At 38.4% G+C, this 19,785-nt stretch overlaps 1 protein-coding gene across 1 annotated transcript in view; it reads right to left on the bottom strand.

Moving 5' to 3' along the window:
• The window catches only part of ATRN (attractin), a 248,909-nt gene that overhangs the window by 65,189 nt on the left and 163,935 nt on the right, over positions 1-19,785 (bottom strand). Inside the window, 2 exon segments of the mRNA XM_043973429.1 lie at positions 1,047-1,084; positions 1,086-1,109. Coding sequence (XP_043829364.1) covers positions 1,047-1,084; positions 1,086-1,109 — 62 coding nt within the window.

Here is a 19,785-nt window from a genome sequence, read left to right as displayed (position 1 = left end):
AGCCACCTGAATCGTACTAATTTTTCCTGGAGTTTGGGTAGTGAGAGTATGGATGGGATGCTGCCTTCCAAGTCCAAACTTGTTACTGTGGTTTTATGTCCATGCAATTTTAGAGGAAGTAAAGTCCTGAATAAAACTCCCAAAGTCATCTAACGCAGAGAAATAACTCCTCTTCTGACAGTGCCTTACAGTCAGTCAGCAGCTTTAGATCTTCAGAAAGTAGTAGTCATTTGTGTGTGGATGATTTGTATGCATTTTCATGTCTTTTATTTGTTGAGTAAACACACACATGTCATGTATTCATAGAACAAATATACATAACATGTCTGTATACATAAACACAAAATAAAGAGAATGAAAGCAGTATCAGTGTCAGGGTCTCGCAGTCTTATGCTAGGCTTCCCTGGATGTACTCGGCTTCTGTTGTTTATCTTGGGATTTAGTAAACTAAAAACCCCACACGGGGTCGCATGAAGTAGTATAATATTTGGTGACAGGAAAGTGAGATCTATGATCTGCTAATCAATTTCAAGTCTCGCATAGGAGAAGAAAGAGAGGCTGCTGAGAGTCAGGAAACTGATTTTTCTGAATCAGAGAAACTGCAAATGCTCTTCAGGTTTTGTATTTTAAAGATCACCTTGAAATTAACATGCACGCTTATGTTATTAAAAATTGAAATATTTTCCCTCAATTGAGGAAATATTCTAATCATTTAAATTTAGAGCAGGTGTGCTCATCCAATGTTATGAAAAACTGACTTCCAAAATTTGCAAACCATCCTGAAGGAAATTATTCACATTCCAAAAGATTCTTCATTTTATAAAGAACAAGCATTTTTCAAATTGGATTGGGTTTATTTTTGTCTCTTTTAAATTCCAGCTCAAAACATCCCATTTTCCAAGAACACACCTACTCTACACAGTTAAGACCCACCTGCCATGGAGAGAAAGAGTAATTATTCTTTTCTTAATTAAGTCATTCTGTTTAAGAACCCCAATTGCCCAACATCCAAAAAGCAGAATTTTAGTATTCATAAATACAAGTACCTGAAGAAGGTCACCAAGAACTGTACCAAGTCCATGAAAGTTGCTGTGCTGAGAGAATGCAATCTGCAAAGAGAAAACAAACAGTGTTGGTTACTGTTCCAGGAAGGATAAAAAATAGGGTCCAGCTCAGCATTGCTATTCTCACTCACATCCAAACTAAAGGGAGGATATTTTCAAAGGAACAACTCAGTTAATGTTTCAAAGTTTCGTTTTTTAATTCTGCTTAGTTGCTAATCCAAATGATTCCCAAAGACGGAAAGTAGCTAACAGACATAAACCTGTGTTTGCTTCTTGCATAGCTTTCATAATACATAAAAACAGCTAGTAAGTGTCAAATGTCTGAGGCCAGATTTGAACTCAGGTCCTCCTGAATCCAGGGCTGGTGCTCTATCCACTGTGCCACCTAGATGCCCCTCCCCGATATAAATTTTAACCCCTTCAATTCAGTATATTGAAGATATACAACTAACTTGTTCCTCATCACAAATTTCTTCTCACTCATACTGAGATCTGCATCCAAATGAATCCAATAACTCTTAAATAAAGCCTATTTAATACTGATTCTGTGCCTTTGCACACATCCTTTTTATTCCCTTTGATCAGATTTCAGCATTTTAAATTCTCTCCCATCCCCACCCACCCATGACTCTGCTACTAATGGTCCATGCTGTTCTAGTTCCTTCAAATGCCAGTTACAAGTTCTTCCTCTTTCAGGAAGCCTCCTCTGATCACTCTCTCTGACTCTAGGCATTCCTGTAGCTTAGAAACCTAGATTAAGCAGTTACTACCAACAGATTCAGTTTCTTGAAATGGTGATAAGAGAAATGATCAGTTTGGTAAAATGGCAAATAATTGTTAATTTTTACGTATATGAAAAGCTAATGCAAGAAACAAAAGCACATGGATTTTGTCTGCTAGCTACTTTCCCTCTCGGTCTGCTGTGATGAAAGTGCTTTGGAAACAGTTTAGTGCTAGAGAATAGAAGTTAATAGAAACAGCCCTGTAAAATGTGGTTAATTTTAAAAATGGAAAGTGGACATTAATTCAACACTTATTGAGCACCTGCTATATGTATGTCAGTCACTATGACAGTATTTCTAAGAGGCTATGCAATGGAAAAAGAATGGGATTGGAAGGCAGTAAACCCACATTCTAGTTCGGGCTCTAATTGTATTACTCATTGTATGTTCTTGAATAAATCCCCTGACCTCAGTGTTCTTACCAAATGTTCTTAACCTGGGATTTGGGAACTTGATTTGTTTTTTAAACAGTATTTCCTTAACTATATTCCAATGTAGAGGCAGCTAGGTGGCAGCAGTGGATAAAGCACCGGCCCTGGATTCAGGAGGACCTGAGTTCAAATGCAAGCCTCAGACACTTGACACTTACTAGCTGTGTGACCCTGGGCAAGTCACTTAACCCTCATTGCCCCGCAAAACAAAAAACAAAATCCATGTAATTGGTTTCCATTAATCCTATGTATTTTATTTTATGCATTTAAACATATAGTTTGGAGGAGTCCATTGGCTCCACCAACCTTTCAATGGAGGGTCCTTGACATAAAATGGGTTAAGAATAGGTGATCTAAAAAAGTCCTCATTAGTTCTAATATTCTAGGCTTCGATGGGTCTTATGCTACATTCATCTCCATCTTAAAACAGGAATTATGAGCTTACAGCTATGAGTTGGTACCCAGAGTAGTCCATTCTGTGGCCATGAACTTTTTGTTGTCTTAAGCTTTGGAAAGAATCTAAATCAAGGGCCACAGACCATCATGAGGATGTATACTCCAGGTGCATGGAAGATGAGGCAATGCCTAAGTAGGTCTGATGCTTTTTAAAAAACTCATACTCTTTTAAAGGCACACATTCTTCATAATAAAAATCTGGAACCCCAAGTAATTTTATTAATTAAAAAGGCAGGATTGTTTCTAAAAGGTAGACTAACATGGACTCTAGCCCTATCTCTGCTTCTTAACTATAAGATCTTGGACAAATTACTTCGGTATTGGTATAGCAGAATATGGTGATATAGTGTAGTAATGGTACAGAAGAAAACCTGGATTTTGGATCAGAGAATTTAGTTTCAAGTCTTAGCTTTACTCTTTCTACCATGTAAACTTCAGCAAGTTACTTCCTTTTGGATTTAAGTTTCTCCTAGTGTATAATGAGGTTGGATTAAGATAATCCCCAAGAATGCTTCCTGCTAAAACATTCTATAATATGCTAGATCAGCAAGATAGCTTGCATATTGTATAGAATGTCAGTAAAAACAGGAAGTCACTGAATCATGCTGTGGAAAGTGGAGGATGAGAGATGGCCTAGCCAAAGCCCTATCATCTAAGATGGGAAAATAGAGGCCCCAGAGAAGGGGAAGTGATTTAAGGTTATAAGGTAAGCTTCTTGACAAAGTTGTTCCTAGAACCAAGATTCCTGAATGAGACTAAAGTTTTTTCCATTATATGATATCCTCAATGAAGTAGCTCTCAGTGAGATAGTATAAATTCTACTGATGTCTCTGGATCAACTCCAAAGGACAAAGGTACTATTGGCAACGGGGCCAAACAAGGGGAATTTGTAAGCCATTTCTTTTAGACTTCACCACCTCCCCACACACACACACCCACAATCAAAATAACCAACCAAAATAATGACAAAAACAAGAAGTTGGATTAAATCTGAGCATGTTCCAAAACGAGAACCTCTCTTGTAAAGTGTTGATATGTTCCCCCTTGACCATCTGCTCCCATTTTAACTTTTTTGTTACTGGTATTGGCAGAAGTTGTTCCCTGATCTCATTATGCCATCTTCTCCCCACATAAATTTATATAAGGTGATCTCCATCCTAGCACATACTTTCTCATCTCTGCTTGCTTAAATCATTCTTTTTCTTAAAGTTCAACTCAGCTGTCACTTTCTCTCTGAAATTTTACCTACTTCCTGAAGCTGAAAGTGACTTAGGGTTAGGTTTCACTCCCTCTAGAAATTTTCTTCTAGCACATTAGGATAGAAGAACCCATTTTTGCCTTATTACGGCCAACCTTATATCATGCTTATTTGTTGGGAACTAGTATACACCCTTACTTGATTGTAAACTCCTCGAGGGCTGAGACACTAAATGTTTTACAAATTTGTGTGCTTGCCCCAATGCCCTAAATGTAGAAAGCTTTAAAATAGTTATTGAATTGAACTGAATAGTCTAGGCGAGAGATAATGAAGGTAGTAGCAATGGGAACAGAAAAGGGAGTGATGGAAAGAGAGACTACATAAAAAATGAACGATTAGGACCCGGCAGCTAACTCAGTGTACAGAGGGAGAAGTGAATGATAACTCCAAATATGGATGACAGGGAAGAATGGTGGTGGTGCTATGAAAATAAATAAGTGAATGAGGCAGAAGTCTCAGGTGTTTTTTTTTCCTATTTCCATATTAGTCATTTTGTGAAAGAAGCAGTTTGCAAAAAGAAAAAACCCCACAAAAAATAAAGTGAAAACAGTATGCTTTGATCTGGATTCAGACTCCATCGGTGCTTTCTCTGAATGTGATTTACCATCATGACTCTTTGGAATTGTCTTGGATCGCTGTATTTTTTTTTCTCTTCAGCTTTCACCTGTGTTCCAACCCAGTTTTATTTTTTTTCAGTCTTAAAAGTATTTTATTATTTTCCAGTTACATGGAAAGATAGTTTTCAACATTTGTTTTTATAAGATTTTGAGTTCCAATTTTTCTCCCTTCCCCAAGACAGAAAGCAATCCAACACAGGTCATATATGTACCATCGCATGAAACATATTTCTGCATTAGTCATGTTGTGAAAGAAGAATCAGAACAAAAGGGAACAATCTTTTTTAAAAAAGTGGAAATAGTATGGTTCAGGCTGCATTCAGATTCCACATTTCTTTTTTCTGGATGTGGAGAGCATTTTCCATCATGAATCCTTTGAAATTATCTTGGATCAATGCATTGCTGAGAAGAGCCAAGTCTATCACAGTTGATCATCACACAATGAATGCTCCTGTTACTGTGTACAATGTTCTCCTGGTTCTGCTCACTTCACTCAGCATCAGTCCGCTTCTTTCCAGGTTTTTCTGAAATCTGCCTGCTCGTCATTTCTTATAGCACATCAGTATTCCATGACATTCATATGACATAACTTGTTCAGCCATTCCCCAATTTATGGGCATCCCTTCGATTTCCAAATCTTTGCCACCACAAAAAGAGATGCCATAAATATTTTTGTACATGTAGGTTCTTGGTAAGCCCAAGAGACCCAGAAATAGTAGTGCCCCACCCCATGCCCTTAGGGCCTCCAACTCTGCTACCAGCCCAGACTTCACAGCCACCTTTGAGGGAGGCAACCCTTATGGGATGTGACTTTTTTCACTTTTTCTGCAGATGCTGTAATCTCCATCCTTCTCTGCAGCTACAGGTTACTGACGACCCAAGGGGTGGGGGAAGGTCTTGCCACCAAGTCCTTGGCACTTTAAAATGCTTCAACATCAGAAAGAAATATAGTTCTTAATAAATGGAAATGACATTAAAGAAGAATTGCCATCTATCTGGACACTGTGTCCTAAGAACCACTGGAACCTTTCATCTAACTTACAGCAGAAACTTTTTACAAGTGGTTTTCTCCCTATGAGAATGAGCAGAGACTGCCCTTCCCTTTCTTTTTCTATTTCCAGCACTTAATATAGTGCTCTGTACACAGTACTGCAAGGTAAGTATTTGTAAACCTTTTATACATTGAAAGTTAGTACAGCTTTGGGCATTTTCTGTCTACCCTCCATGCTTGGGATATTCTCTCTCCTCTCTCCACCTCCTGATTTCCAGAAAACCCACCTTCTACACAAACTTCCCCAATCCCTCTGTGGCTCATCTCCAATCAATCCTATCTAAAACTTGTTTATATATGGCTATATGCCTGTTGTCTCCCCCATTAGACTGTCAGCTCCTGGAGATCAGGGCCTCTCTTTTGCTCTTTGTATTTCCAGTGCTAAGCACAATGTCTGGCACACAGTAAGTGCTTAATAAATGTTTACTGACTGACTGACTATTGTTGGTCATGTCACAGATCTGGACAATCAAATATATTTCCAGTTCAAAGCAACAAAAGACAAATGATATTTTAAGTCCATTCCTACTTTAGGTCTTATAGACAAAAGGAGGTTTAAACAGATACATCAGAGGTTTTTTTGTTAAGCTTCAACTGCTACTGCTCAATAAATTAACAGCCATAATCACAGTCCGAGTATCATACTGAAGTGTTTGCTACCAAAGAAACATGTTTAAGGCTGACTTATCTTTTGGTTGAGATTCTCTGAAAAGGTTCTAAGTTAAGTGATCATCTAGAGTTGGTACCATACAATATGCACAACAGCATTTGTTAATTTTCAAACTTAGTTTTGATTTCTCCATTAAACTGACTCATCCATTATTTAGTATCATGTTCCATCATAACTACAATTCTCCATGAAGCCATCTGCCTTAAAGAATGAATGATATGGTTGGGAGGGAGGGAAGTTTTCCATCCAAAATGTTATTTTAAAACCTAATAGTTAGGCATTCTTGCTACCACACACAGATTTCAACTGGGATATGCCAAAGATTTGAAGTGAAAACACACCTTAATGTGAAACCTAAAATTCATATTTTCCACAGTTCAGATTTAAAATATTTGAATTACTAGCTAGGAAACTTCCTGAGAGTCCTTAAAAATATCCTCCCTTCTCCAGGCCCTCAAACACATTTATGCTGGTGAGCTGTTTCAAGTTATCTTGAGTTTGGCAGCAGGAATACTAAAATCAACAGAGCAAAGTTTTAGCCTGCAAGCCACTTGGCTACATGTTTGCTAAATGAGTTGAAGCACTCAGTAACTAATGTCTCCGAAAGAAAAAAAAGTTAACTTTCCAGATAAAAGACAGAAAGACAGGAAAGGGGCAGTAAAGTATGAATGCTCATTAAATCTTGCTTTACTAATAACCACCTTCAATTTCTCCAAGCCAAAATGAGTGGTAAAAGCCCATTTTGTTTGTTTTCTATAACAGAACATCAATTTGTATATTTCTACATCAGTATAAAAATGCATAGCAAAAGCACTAAGGCTCAAGAGACACCTAACTGGCTAAACACAAGCAGCTCAGGAATCTTCCTTGGAGACCTAGAGGTGAAGACAGATCCCAAAACTGACTGGCATAAGCTGAGATAAACATGTAGGGGAACAGAAGAGTCAATTCAATAGAGCTGGACCTTAGAGGTCATCTCATCTAAATTCACCTTAGAGCTAAGAAAACAAGGGCCACAAACCAGAGTGACTTGTCCAAAGTCACACTAGACTTATGTGACAGAAATGAAATCTGAAATCTTTCTATGACACCACTTCTGACTTCTGACAGGGGCCTTCTTGGCTACAAACCTTTATGAAACTTCCCTATGATCAAACTGTGCTTAGCAATTCAAATACTTAAAAACATCAAGCCATTATCCTCCACAAGTAAGGCATAAATGAGAGAAAGTTTTTATTCCCTTAAGCAAGGGTTGTTGATTCTTTATTTCCCCTATTCTTTTGATGCTAGCCACCCAGATGGAGTCATTATTCCACAGATGTCAGACCTCCACCTGCCCAAAGAGCAACCTCTCTAAGCTTCCTAGCTTATGTCAACATCATCCATACCTCTCCACAAATCTTTCACACAGGGGACTAGTATAGCGCCTGAGGTTTTTATTTACTATAATCCTCCCCCACCCCCCATTCACACATTCCCTTTCAAAGTCAAGTTTGAGAATGTTCATTAAAATAACAACGAACTATTAGTACATCATCTATAGGTCCTTAGAGAGCAGATGCTATGTTTTAAAAAACCCTAAAAATTAATATAACAAAAGCATTTTGGAAAAAGCTACTTCTTTCTATGACAAATATGAGCACATCTTGAACAGCCTATTATAATTTACACAATATTACTAAAATGTGGAGATGTTTTGCTATGACTACTCACATATAACATACTGAATTGCTCGAGTTCTTGGGAAGGGTGGGGAGGGAGGGAGGAAGAGAAGTTGGAACACAAAGTTTTAAAAAATTGATGTCAAAATTTGTTTTTACATGTAATTTGGAAAAATAAAATTCTAAACAAATACACAATATTACTAAGCCTCTCATTTGCTCATTTAGGTATCTTAGAAGCTGGGAAGCTCTCCCTGTTATTGTCCTGACCTGATATATTAACCTATCCATCTAATATATTAACCTGCCCAGCTCATTGGAACTGAGTTACAATATACTCATGGTGTTAAATTTTAGGAAATTAAATTTAAAATATATTTCTTAAGTACCTAATATGTTTGCAGTTCTGTGTTTGGTGCTGTGGATATAAAGGTGACAGACACCATAGTCAATACCCCCAAGGAGTTTCAATCCAATATCAGTGCACAGATACACACACACACAAGCAGGATACAAGAAAGAAAGTGACAAAGCCAAAAGAAAGCTCCAGACTAAATGTTAATAGGAAAATTTTAGGAGGAAGTAATCACTATAAGCTGAGTGTATCAGAGGTGGCTTTGTGAAAAATGTGATACCTGAGATAGACCCTGAAGGTAAAGGATTTCAAGAGGCATCAATGAAGAGGGACCATACACTAGAATTAGGGTTAGCCTTCACAAAAGTAGAGAAGAGGAGAGTAGGATGACATTAAGGAATAGCAGTAGTTTAGTTTAGCCAAATGAGAGTGCTCTGAGGGATACTGGTGTGAAAAAGGAGTAGAAAGTTAGACTGAAAGCCAGTTTTGGGATGGAGCTAAGGAGATCTTACATACCGGACTAAGTATATATTTTATTCTTTAGAAAATTAGTATCTACTTAAAAGGATTCTGAGCTGGGGAGTAACATAGAAAGACCTCTACCTTAGCAGTGAAAAGGACAGGGAGACCAGTTACATGGCTATTATAATATTGCAGGTAAGAGGTGATGAGTGCCTGAATTAATGTGGAGGTTATATATGTACAAGTAACTTTAAAACAAAGGAGACTATGTTAGGGGCAAAGAAGAAATCTGGGGTAAAGAACAATTCAGTGAGAAGGGATTATTTACAGTTGAGGTATTTCTCCCCTCCTGTCCAATTTTTTTATCTAGGAATATTTGCATAATGAAAATATGCTAAGAAATGAAAATATGCAAAGGGATAATAGGAAGTGAGGTAACCTGGCCTCCAAATCATTGCTACTGCTCTGTCTCAAATAATCTCCCTGTTAGAAATTCTATGTGGAGACTAAGGCTGAGAACTTGAAACCAGGATCTTGGGATTTGAGGGCCTTGTTTCTTCCTACAATCAGATGAAAAAGGCAGAACCAAGTAGCTAGTTTGGCTAGTCTTCTACTCCTCAGATATAATGGAAAATGGTAGTAAATTAGGAGAGTAGAATGAAATCTATCCCAAAATAATCAAATTAAACCTTTAGACAATTATAGTTCATGTAAGGTCCAAGCAGATAAGAAAAAAATTGGCCAACAGGAGGGACTGTAATTACAGCTATAAAAGATACAAGAGGCAGAAATGTATGAAATACTTTTGACACAATTCTGTGACCAGTGCAACATTTGAAAATACCATTAATTCAAAGAGCCATACTACTAAGATTTGTCCTGTAGAGTTAAGAAGATAGAATATTCTAATATAGAAACCAAAGAAGCCCAGGAGAGTCACAGGTTGCACAAAAGAGTAGGACAGACTATGTTTTGGATAGCCCACTGCTGATAAGTAGGATCAATGTATCAATCAAGGTTTAAACAATCTCTCGTTCACAGCTGGTGCCCTGGGAGAGAGCTCCCCCAATATGTATGCAAATTGCATGGAGTGGTGAGGCAGAAAGGATCAAATTAGAAGTTGAACTCTCAAATAAGCAGTCTAAAAAAGAATGGTAGGTTTCTAAAGAAGTCAACTATTTTTTGCCTCATGGGAAAGAAGAGAAAACATGAAGAAAAAGGAGCAGGTACTATTGTACCCTAGTCTATTTGTTGACATCTCAGTAAGAAGATTCAGTTCTTGGCATATGGGGATTTCCCAGAAGGAAAATTTTTTCCTTCCCCTTAAATCCCCACATGCTGCCCAGAAGCTATTAGGCTTCCTGGAATTTTTATTGAGAATTTCAGATATTCCAGCAATAATTTTTATACACCACAAACTCTGCTAACAACCCTTCTTGCCAAACCCCTTTCAAACACAAGGCTCACCTTCCAGATGAAGCCTTCCCAGACTAGTTTCTATGTTTCTCTGGAAAATTGAGATTTAGAGTCCTAAATATCTGATATTTGTATTCAAATATTCATCTCTCTTTGAATTTTAAGTTCTCTTGGGGCAAAAGCTATGCCTTTCCATTTGCACTCAGAAAATCATGACCATATTGTGCTGACCTTAATCAAAAAGAACAAATTAATCTAAAGGTATATCAATTTAGGAGCTACACGCCTACAAGCATAGAAGCCTGGAGAATGGTCTTCTGCTAGGTATTACTGCCCCCCTCTTCTACTTAACCTGGGAAACAAGCAAACCAACCTTACCTAGAGCTGCCAGTGTAAATCTCTTCCTCTCCCTGGGCCTCAGTTTTCTTCTGTATAAACAAGGGGGCATGGGCTAGAACATCAATCATGTTCCTTTCAACTCCAAAACCTATGGTTCTAGGACCATGGTCCAACTCATAACTACTGTTTGGTTCTGATCTCTAGCCATGAAGCAAAGGAAATGACCCACAAAAAAATCAAACTGATGTCCTGAGCATTATAAGCGTTGTACTCTATTTACAGTAGAAAGAATGCTGGGTTTAGAGACAGAGAACCTCGGTGAGAATCCCAACTCTCTGCTCTGTGAACTTGAGCAAGTCATTTAACTTTTCAATGCCTTGGTTTCACAAGTAAAATGAGGGGGTTTGGACCAGAGTAGGAGTTCTTCAATATTTTTGTGTCATTTTTCCCTTTGACCATCTGATGAAGCTTTTTCTCATAGGCTTTTCCTCAGAATAATGTTTTAAAATGAATAAAATAAGATATATTGGATTTCAAAAGAAACCAACTATGCTGAAAAGAAAAGATTTGATTTTTTCCCATCCAAGTTCATGAATCCTCTGAAATGTAAAAGTAAGCATACCACAGGTAAAGAATCTCTATACTGGGGGCAGCTAGGTGGCGCAGTGGATAGAGCACCGGCCCTGGATTCAGGACGACCTGGGTTCAAATCTGACCTCAGACACTTAACATTTACTAGCTGTGTGATCCTGGGCAAGTCACTTAACCTTCATTGCCCCTCCCCCCCAAAAGAATCTCTGTACTAAATGATATTTAAGGTTCTCTTGACCTATGAACCTCATTAAATTTGGGCAAATGTCAGTTATCTGCAAATAACAAAACCTTTTAGAAAGGCATTATCCAAAGATAGCTGAAAACAAATGTAAATAATTCAAATGAGGTTAAGATTATTCATAACCTGGTTCCTGCCCTCTCTCCCACACCTTTCCAGTATTCTTCTTTTATAGCCCATCCCCTCTCCTGGTATTCTTGGGCCAGTGTCACTGACCTCCTTCCTGTTCCCTCCACAAGACACTCCATCTACCAAATGCAGACACCTTCACAGGGAATTCTTTTCCTCCGCATTTCTCTTTCCCAGTCTCCCTAACTTCTTTCAAGTCTCAGCTAAAATACCGCTCTCTACAAGAAACCTTTCCCAATCCCCCTTAGTTCTAGTGCTTTCCTTCTGTTGCTTCCTGTTTAGCCTTGATGTGGCTTGTTTGTACATGGCTGTTTGCATGTTGTCTCCCCCACTGGACCACGAGCTCCTCGAGAGCTTTGTATCCCTGTACTTAGCACAGCACCGGGCACATGGTAGGCCCTTAATACATATTTACTGACTGACTCAAAAAACTAGAGAGGAAAAATGGAACAATTTGACATAAAAAGGCATGTTACTGAATTCACATATAGGAAAATTCCCATGTTCACACAGAGATTATTTATAAAACTGAAGAGCGTAATCACCTACAAAAACCCCAAGTTGTGTGTCTTCTTCCCAACCCTGAAATTATTTTTGATTAGCATGTATAGTGATTATTTTTTCCTTCCTGTAAAATATGAGCTTCTTGAGTAAAAGGGGATGGTTTCAGTCTTTGTCCAACACCTCATACATATCTCTAAATAAATGTTTGTCACATTGAACTAATCCACAAAGGTAAAAAGGAAAAGTGTAAATAAAAACAGTATCTTAGCCATCCTTTTAAATATCACCTTTTGACCTAAAAAAAAAACCAGCATCCATATAGCACTTTACAAATGTAATCTGGTTTTCATCCTAAAAAAAAACCCTGGAAGATTAGGTCCAATTATTATCCCCATTTTACAGATGAGGAAAATGAGACAGAGTTTATTTGTACCTAGTTTGTACATAGTAGATAGTGACTTGCCCAGGGGTCACACAGTTAGCAAATGTCTGAGGCCATATTTGAACTCAGGTCTTTCTGGCTCCAGGTTTAGAATGAGATCAACTGAGCTAGCTAGCTTTCTTCTAACTATGAAAAAAAAATCCCTAAACATAAAAATAAGTTCCCTTTTAATTATTTATTTTTAAAAATTTGTAATAAAGTATTTTATTTTTTCCCCGTTACATGTAAAGATAGTTCTCAACTTCTGTTGATACAAGCTTTCCAATTTCAGATTTTTCTCCCTCCCCCCTCCCCTAGACAGCAGGTAATCTAATATAGGTTTTATACACACACACACACACACACACACACACACACACACACTAACATTAAAACATATTTCGGCATTAGTCATGTTATAAGAGAAAAATCAGAGCAATGACAAAAAAACCTCAAAATAAAAAAACAACAGCACCAAAGATTAAAGAAATAGTATGGTTCATTCAGCATCTATACTCCACAGTTCTTTTTTTTTTTTTTCCTGGATTTGGAGATCCTCTTCTATCATGAGTTCCCTGGAACTCTTCTGTACCATTGCATTGGTGAGAAGAATATAGTCCATCACAGTAGATCAACACTCAATGTTGATGATACTGTGTACAATGTTCTTCTGGTTCTAGTCATCTCACTCATCATCAGCTCACGTAAGACCCTCCAGGTTTCTCTAAACTCCTCCTGCTTATCGTTTCTTATAGCAAAATAGTATTCCATTACATTCATACGCCACAAATTGTCCAGCCATTCCCCAATTGATGGGCATCCCCATAACTTCCAATTCCTTGAAACCACAAAAAGAACAGCTATAAATATTTTTGTACATGTGGGCCCCTCTCCCCTTTCCATGATCTCTTTGGTTCCCTTTTATTTTTAAGGGGCTTTTCTGTTCTAAGAAATAATTATATTCCACACTTCTCACTGTTTCAATTGAAATAGAGAAGAAAATAGGATTGTCTTAGCTCAAGAACAACTGAATTCTAGATTATTAGGAAATTTCTAAAGGTCCTTAACTAAGGAAGACTGATGATATCTGGGAAAGCCATGACCCAACTCACAGCTTACATGAAGAACAATGCCCTACTATGTTGAAGAGAAAGTCCCATAGTTCCCTGGGAGAAAAACAGCATGGTGCCACGGTTGTGGGGGAGGGGGGTAGCAGGAAAACAGAGAGAAGAGACAGTTTAGAAGGGAGGCAAGTTACAAATTTTCAGGACCTCCTGAAACATGGAAAGTGCAAGGCATCACCTACTGGATAATTCCTTGTCTTCAAGGTTTGAAGAAGTAGAATTTTGCAAAATAATCTCAAAACATCACCAATGGGTGTTGAACAAAAACCCAAAACAAACAAACAAAAAAAGAAAACCAAGAATCTTCAGAGAGGAAGATACTTCTGTGTTGTTGTTTTTTGTTTTTGTTTTTAAAAAAAACTTTTAACAATTCTGTTTTTAATCTTACCATCTCCAATAGGAGAAAACAATTTGTCCCCTCTAGCCCACGTCAGGAAATAATTATTTTCACTAATTACTTCCACTGTAACTAGAACAAGGTAATCATTGATTAAAGTGCTTCAACAATGCCTATATTTGGGTGAGAAGCAGATGAAAATTCTAGCCATCCATTTACTGAAGAACAAGCAAAGTTACAACCCATAAAAACAAAGTATAGATAAATAAGATATTCCAGATAGCTCTTTTTGGGGGGGGGCGGGGAGCAATGAGGGTTAAGTGACTTGCCCAGGGTCATACAGCTGGTAAGTGTCGAGTGTCTGAGGCCAGATTTGAACTCAGGTCCTCCTGAATCCAGAGCTGGTGTTTTATCCACTGCACCACCTAGCTGCCTCTGAGATAGCTCTTTTTGCAAGGCAGCCTGTGAACGACAACTTGCTGTTCCACAGAAGTCATAACATCCCACAGGGACCTTTCCCTGTGCTATGTCTGTCTACTCAGATTAAGAAGAGGCTCAGGGAATGAAGAACAATTGCAACATATTAATCTGCTTACAACTGACCTGAGGGATATTTGCTGGGGGTAGGAGGTGGAATGGGGAAGGTTAAATCCTGTAACGGCCTTCCACAGTCATTTATGCGTGGTCTGATTTGTGGTTTGGATGAGTGTATCCCTGCCCTGGCGCAGATGGCTGATGACCCTGCAAGAACCCATATGTACTAGGTCAACTAGGCCATTCTCCTAGATTCCACGGGGCAGAGCTGGGCACTGGGGGGGGGGGCAGACAATGCACATGGAATCAAGAGATATGGGTGCCCAGCTAAGCTCCCTCACTTACTGGCTCTCTGATGTTAAGCAAGTCACAACCTTTCAGGTTTTACAGCTTTACGTGCATGAGGAGGTGATCTCTAAAACACTCTGAGCACTGGTCAAGAGTTCCTTCTAGCTCTTATATTAAGTGGTTCTACTGGGAACAGGGTGAATGAAACATGGCTGACCAGATTTGCTTCCTGAGTGTCTAAGTACCTGGAGATACGCTTGAGGAATATGAGAAAGTAATCAATTCTGAAACACACACTCAGGGAGCCAATGATCTAACTGTGGGGTCAAAATTTCTGCACACAAAACCATAAAGTACACAAGACAACATGAGATTAAGATCATGAGATATGGGGGGCGGCTAGGTGGTGCAGTGGATAAAGCACCGGCCCTGGATTCAGGAGTTCCTGAGTTCAAATCCAGCCTCAGACACTTAACACTTACTAGCTGTGTGACCCTGGGCAAGTCACTTAACCCCATTGCCCCATTTAAAAAAAAAAGATCGTAAGATATGGCTACAAGAGGACACAGAGTGTCAGAAAAGGGAGATAAGTGCAAATTGGAATGAGACAGAGTAGAGTAAGGAGAAAAGACACTGGATTTGGAGTCAGAAGACCTGAGTTCAAGTCCTGAGCCTATCACTTGCTAGATGTGTGTCCTTCAGCAAGTTTGTCTCACTGAGCCTATTTCCTCATTTGTGAATGTCAATACTTCACAATAGCAATAATTTCATCAGTATGGGGGCTCCATCAATCAAGAGATTCCAACACATCCATAGCTTAGAAGAGAATCTGCATGAGTTGATATGGTTAAAAAAAAAAGAAAAAGAAAACAAATAAACTCTAATTCCATGATAATCACTTTTCTAGTGAGCATGTGCTAGAACACATCTAAGAACTTTTCATTCCCTTCTGTTCCTCAAGCACAGTGTGAAAGCCCTCTTGAAGTTAGTTCTTGTGAGAATCTGGGTGCCACCCCCTGCTGAGAAAGACATTGTGAGAACAAGGGCAAACGTCCCCCTGAGGAGAAAGCATGTGACTAGTATCCAGAAGTTACATCTATTCAGCGAACCATTACATCTATTCATAGAACCTCTTTTAAGTCATTTCAATCAGTGCTACCAGCCAATTAGCTTGGAGCTGTGTGTGGGGACCACCCCTCTTGCAGTCCCGCAGGGAGCTTCCACTCTAAGAGAACGGAGGACCCTCTTTTTGTCTGGAGGTCTCGATGGAGGATGCAGGGCCAGGGTAGCTAGGCTTTTTCTTTCTGAACTCCACGTGTTCTTCCTCTCTCTTTTGTTAACTTCTAAATACTTTAATAAATGCTTAATGCCCAAAAACTGGTGCTATAAGCTTCTAATTTAAGGTGACCACACATTAGATTTTTAGTAATAACAGTTAAACATCACACTATTCTAGTTCTCGGGGGACAAGGATACACACATGGGCTGCTGTTGTCAGGTACGTACTTATGGCTTTTCCAGCATGCCAAACTATGTAATATGTCAAGTCGGGAAGTCACCAACATTTATTGTGTACCTCCTATGGTTTAGACACCGAGCTAAGGACTAGGGATACAAAGAAAGGTCAACAAGTCTCCTTTCTTTCTATCGCTACAGATTTGGAATATCTAAGGCCATCTCTATAATATGCTGAGGCAGGATTGTGAATATCACAGGAGATAGTGTATCCTAAAACTCTTTATAACAAAATGCTAGATAATCATATATTATTATCATCATTGTACATAAGGGAAGATATAGCTTTTGTGTTCATTACAGTTCTGGTCAAGAGAAGGAGGCAAACTGCCTCTAGAAAATTTTTTCTATGTCATTCAGCAGTATTCAAAAGAACAAATGCAAAATATCAGCAAGTATGTGAAAGGATGCTATAAATCATGAAAAATAAGAGAAATGCCTATTAAAACAACTCTAGAGGTTTCACTTCATATTCATCAGAGTGGTAAAAATGATAAAAGACAAAGATGGTAAATGATGAAGTCAGTGAGAAGACAAGTATGTTAAGGCCCTGTTTGGTGAAGCTGTGAACTAGTCTAACCATTTTGGAAAACACTTTGGAGCTACGCTAGAAAAATCAATAAACTGTGACCCAATGACACCCTACTAATTCACACATACCTCAAGAAAGTCAGAGACAGAAAAAAATTGACTCTATATACAAGAATATTTATAGTCAATCAATTTGGGGAATGGCTGGATAAGTTTTAGCATATAGATGTAATAGAATACGACTGTACATAGAACAACAAGGAATAACCAATATGAAGAATTCAGAAAAATTTGAGAAGACTTATATGAGCTGATGAAGGGCAAAGTAAGCCAAACAAAAAGAACTGTTTACACAATGAACACAATAATGTAAAGTAAAACAATAATGAAAAGTATTATTAAAAGAAAGCACTAACAACATTAAAAGACTTATGAAAACAGTTATATATTTATGCATCCATTTATGAGAAAAAGACCACTGACCAGTAAACTGACATTAGGAATTTATTCAAAGGACATTTCTACAGCTCAGCAGAGTCAACAAATCTGCACAAACAGTAACGAATGATAAGAAATTATGTTGCTACAGATAACCTAGGACCACTGGGAGAATCTCAAATTCCTTCTTAATCCTCAAAGAGCTATTTTGCTGAGTATAGTTTGAGAGTTATTTTTCTTGACCCTAATTCTTTAAATGTGAAGCCTGGGTTTGAGTTCCAGCACGGACCTGCACTATGTAAGCACTGGCAAGACAGTCACTAGTCACTTTCAATCTGAATTTCCCCATCTGTAAAGTAAGGATAAAACATTTGCTCAGGGCTGACAGTAGAAAAACTGTATAAATGGTAAAATGCTACATATCTATTTTTTTTACATCCGTCTGGTAGAAACAACTATGCTCAGAAGCAAATAGTTTCACTTGTAGGAATGAGTAAAGAGCATTCCGGTAAAGAACTCAATGCCATACAACACAATTGTCTTCCTGCTTGGAACAACCATAAGAGAAGGCTTTCTAGACATCAATCCCAACAAGTCCAAAAAGAAAAGGTTTCATCTTTAGTTTGAATGGATATTTTAGTGAATAAAATCTAGGCTCTGCTGGCCTAAAAACACAGATATCTTAGACAGACAGCAAAGTTAAGAGAGACTCCATGAATAGGGTTTCAATACTAGCTGCACATTCAGAAAGCAATTTCCATTGCTGAGACAATCATTCATTTCCACCTCTTTGACACACTTTTATGTCATGCCCGCTATGTACAGAGTAGAGTTCCTGAACTACTTTCTGACCTAACCAAGTAAGTTCATTTGTCTCTCTCTGTCCTTTAGCCTAGAACTGACCTACACAAATCAGGAGCAGGCTCAAGTCCTTTGACTTCCAAGAATCAAGTCTGGGTTACTGAGATGTGACGAAGAAGCATGTCTATATTAGTCTTTCAAAAACAGACACAGTTAAACACACACTCTTTTTACTTAAAGAGCAAAACCACAGAACCATTGTCTGCAGAGATGCTAGAGTCAGTTTCAAATTCCCTCTTTTAAGCAGTTCTTCATCTGAACTGTTTCTAATGATGAAAAACCATTTGGGGCTTTGTAGCAAAGGTCCTTCACTTAAGGATTACCAATTTAAAAGTATGAGTGTTTAGACACATTTCGAGGCAGCGATTCAGGTTCCTTTGGTTAGCTGCATGGCCAGGACTATTTTCATTTTTAATAAATGAGAATGCAGGGCAGAAATAAACTCTGACTGTTTGAGTGTGTTGCTGTCAATTTCTCACTGTCTTCCTGGGATTTGTAGGGCTACTTATTTCTAAGGCCAGCTACACAAGGGCAGGTATATGAGTGAAACAGCACCTGAAGATCACTGCATCTCTTTTTCATGCCTTTCTGAGTGCTGCTGACACCTGAACGATGATCACTAATCACAAGAAGAGGACGAGCAAACAGAGCCATTCTGAACACTTCATACCATACAAGTCCTAAAAGCCAAGACCTAATGGGCTGCAAAAGGAACTAATACTAACCAGCTTCTCTTCCAAGGTCAAGCACACATACAATGGTAATGCTACCCCATCTAGGAAAACTGCCCCAGCATACTTACAGCAGTTGTCCCAGAGCAACAAGACTTACCTGATTTCTCAAAGAAGCTTGGCAAAACTAAATGGTTAGCACATCATGGTTTATTTTCTAATATGCTCCCTCCTGTATGTTGCTTTCCTAAGTGATTCTTAATCTGCATAGCGATCCAACCGGGGCACAGGCACCGACAAATTAAAGAGAAAAACGATCTGCCTCCATGGTGCAAGCTTTGATTCTTAAATTCAAAATGATTATTTTCCAAAAGTGTGTATGGGGGGGGGCACAGAAGAGACACCCTAAACCAATATACTCTCTAAAAACCACTTCAGTTACTTTTAAGAGGTGGAGCAACAGGGTATGAAAAAACACACACCCCAGAACTCAGCATTGGCAAAAGCACAGCTATCTCTGGTACAAAAGCCCATTTATATGCACAGCGTCCTCTTTCCAAGGGGGAAAAAAAGCCAGTAGTATAAGGCAAGATTTTCAACAAGAATCTTAAAAATAATGATCACGTTTCAGTAATAATGAACAAAGTTGAAAGTTCAATTTGATGATTATTTAAAAGAGATATTAGATACTCTGCTGAAATAGAACCAACAATGGAGCTATAAATTGGTAAAGCTGTTCTGGAAAGCAATTTGGAACTTTACCCGAAATGTCACTAAACTCTGCTTTTTCCCTTTGATCCAGTGATACCACTACAAGGCCTATAACCCAAAGAGATCAAAGAAAGAGCAAGAGGACCCATGTGTATACAAAGATTTATAGCAGCTTTTTATAGTAGTAAGAACTAGAAACCATGGGGGTGTCCACCAATTTAGGAAGAGTTGAACAAATTATCGTAATGGAATACTGCTGCCCCTTAAGAAATAACAGAGGGATAGTTTCAGACAAACCAGGGAAGACTCGTGAACTGATACAAAGTG

The sequence above is a fragment of the Dromiciops gliroides genome, chromosome 6 (assembly GCF_019393635.1).
Source record: "Dromiciops gliroides isolate mDroGli1 chromosome 6, mDroGli1.pri, whole genome shotgun sequence".
Lineage (NCBI taxonomy): Eukaryota > Metazoa > Chordata > Mammalia > Microbiotheria > Microbiotheriidae > Dromiciops > Dromiciops gliroides.
Note: the sequence above shows the minus strand (reverse complement) of the source record. Positions and strands in the feature narration are given on the sequence as shown.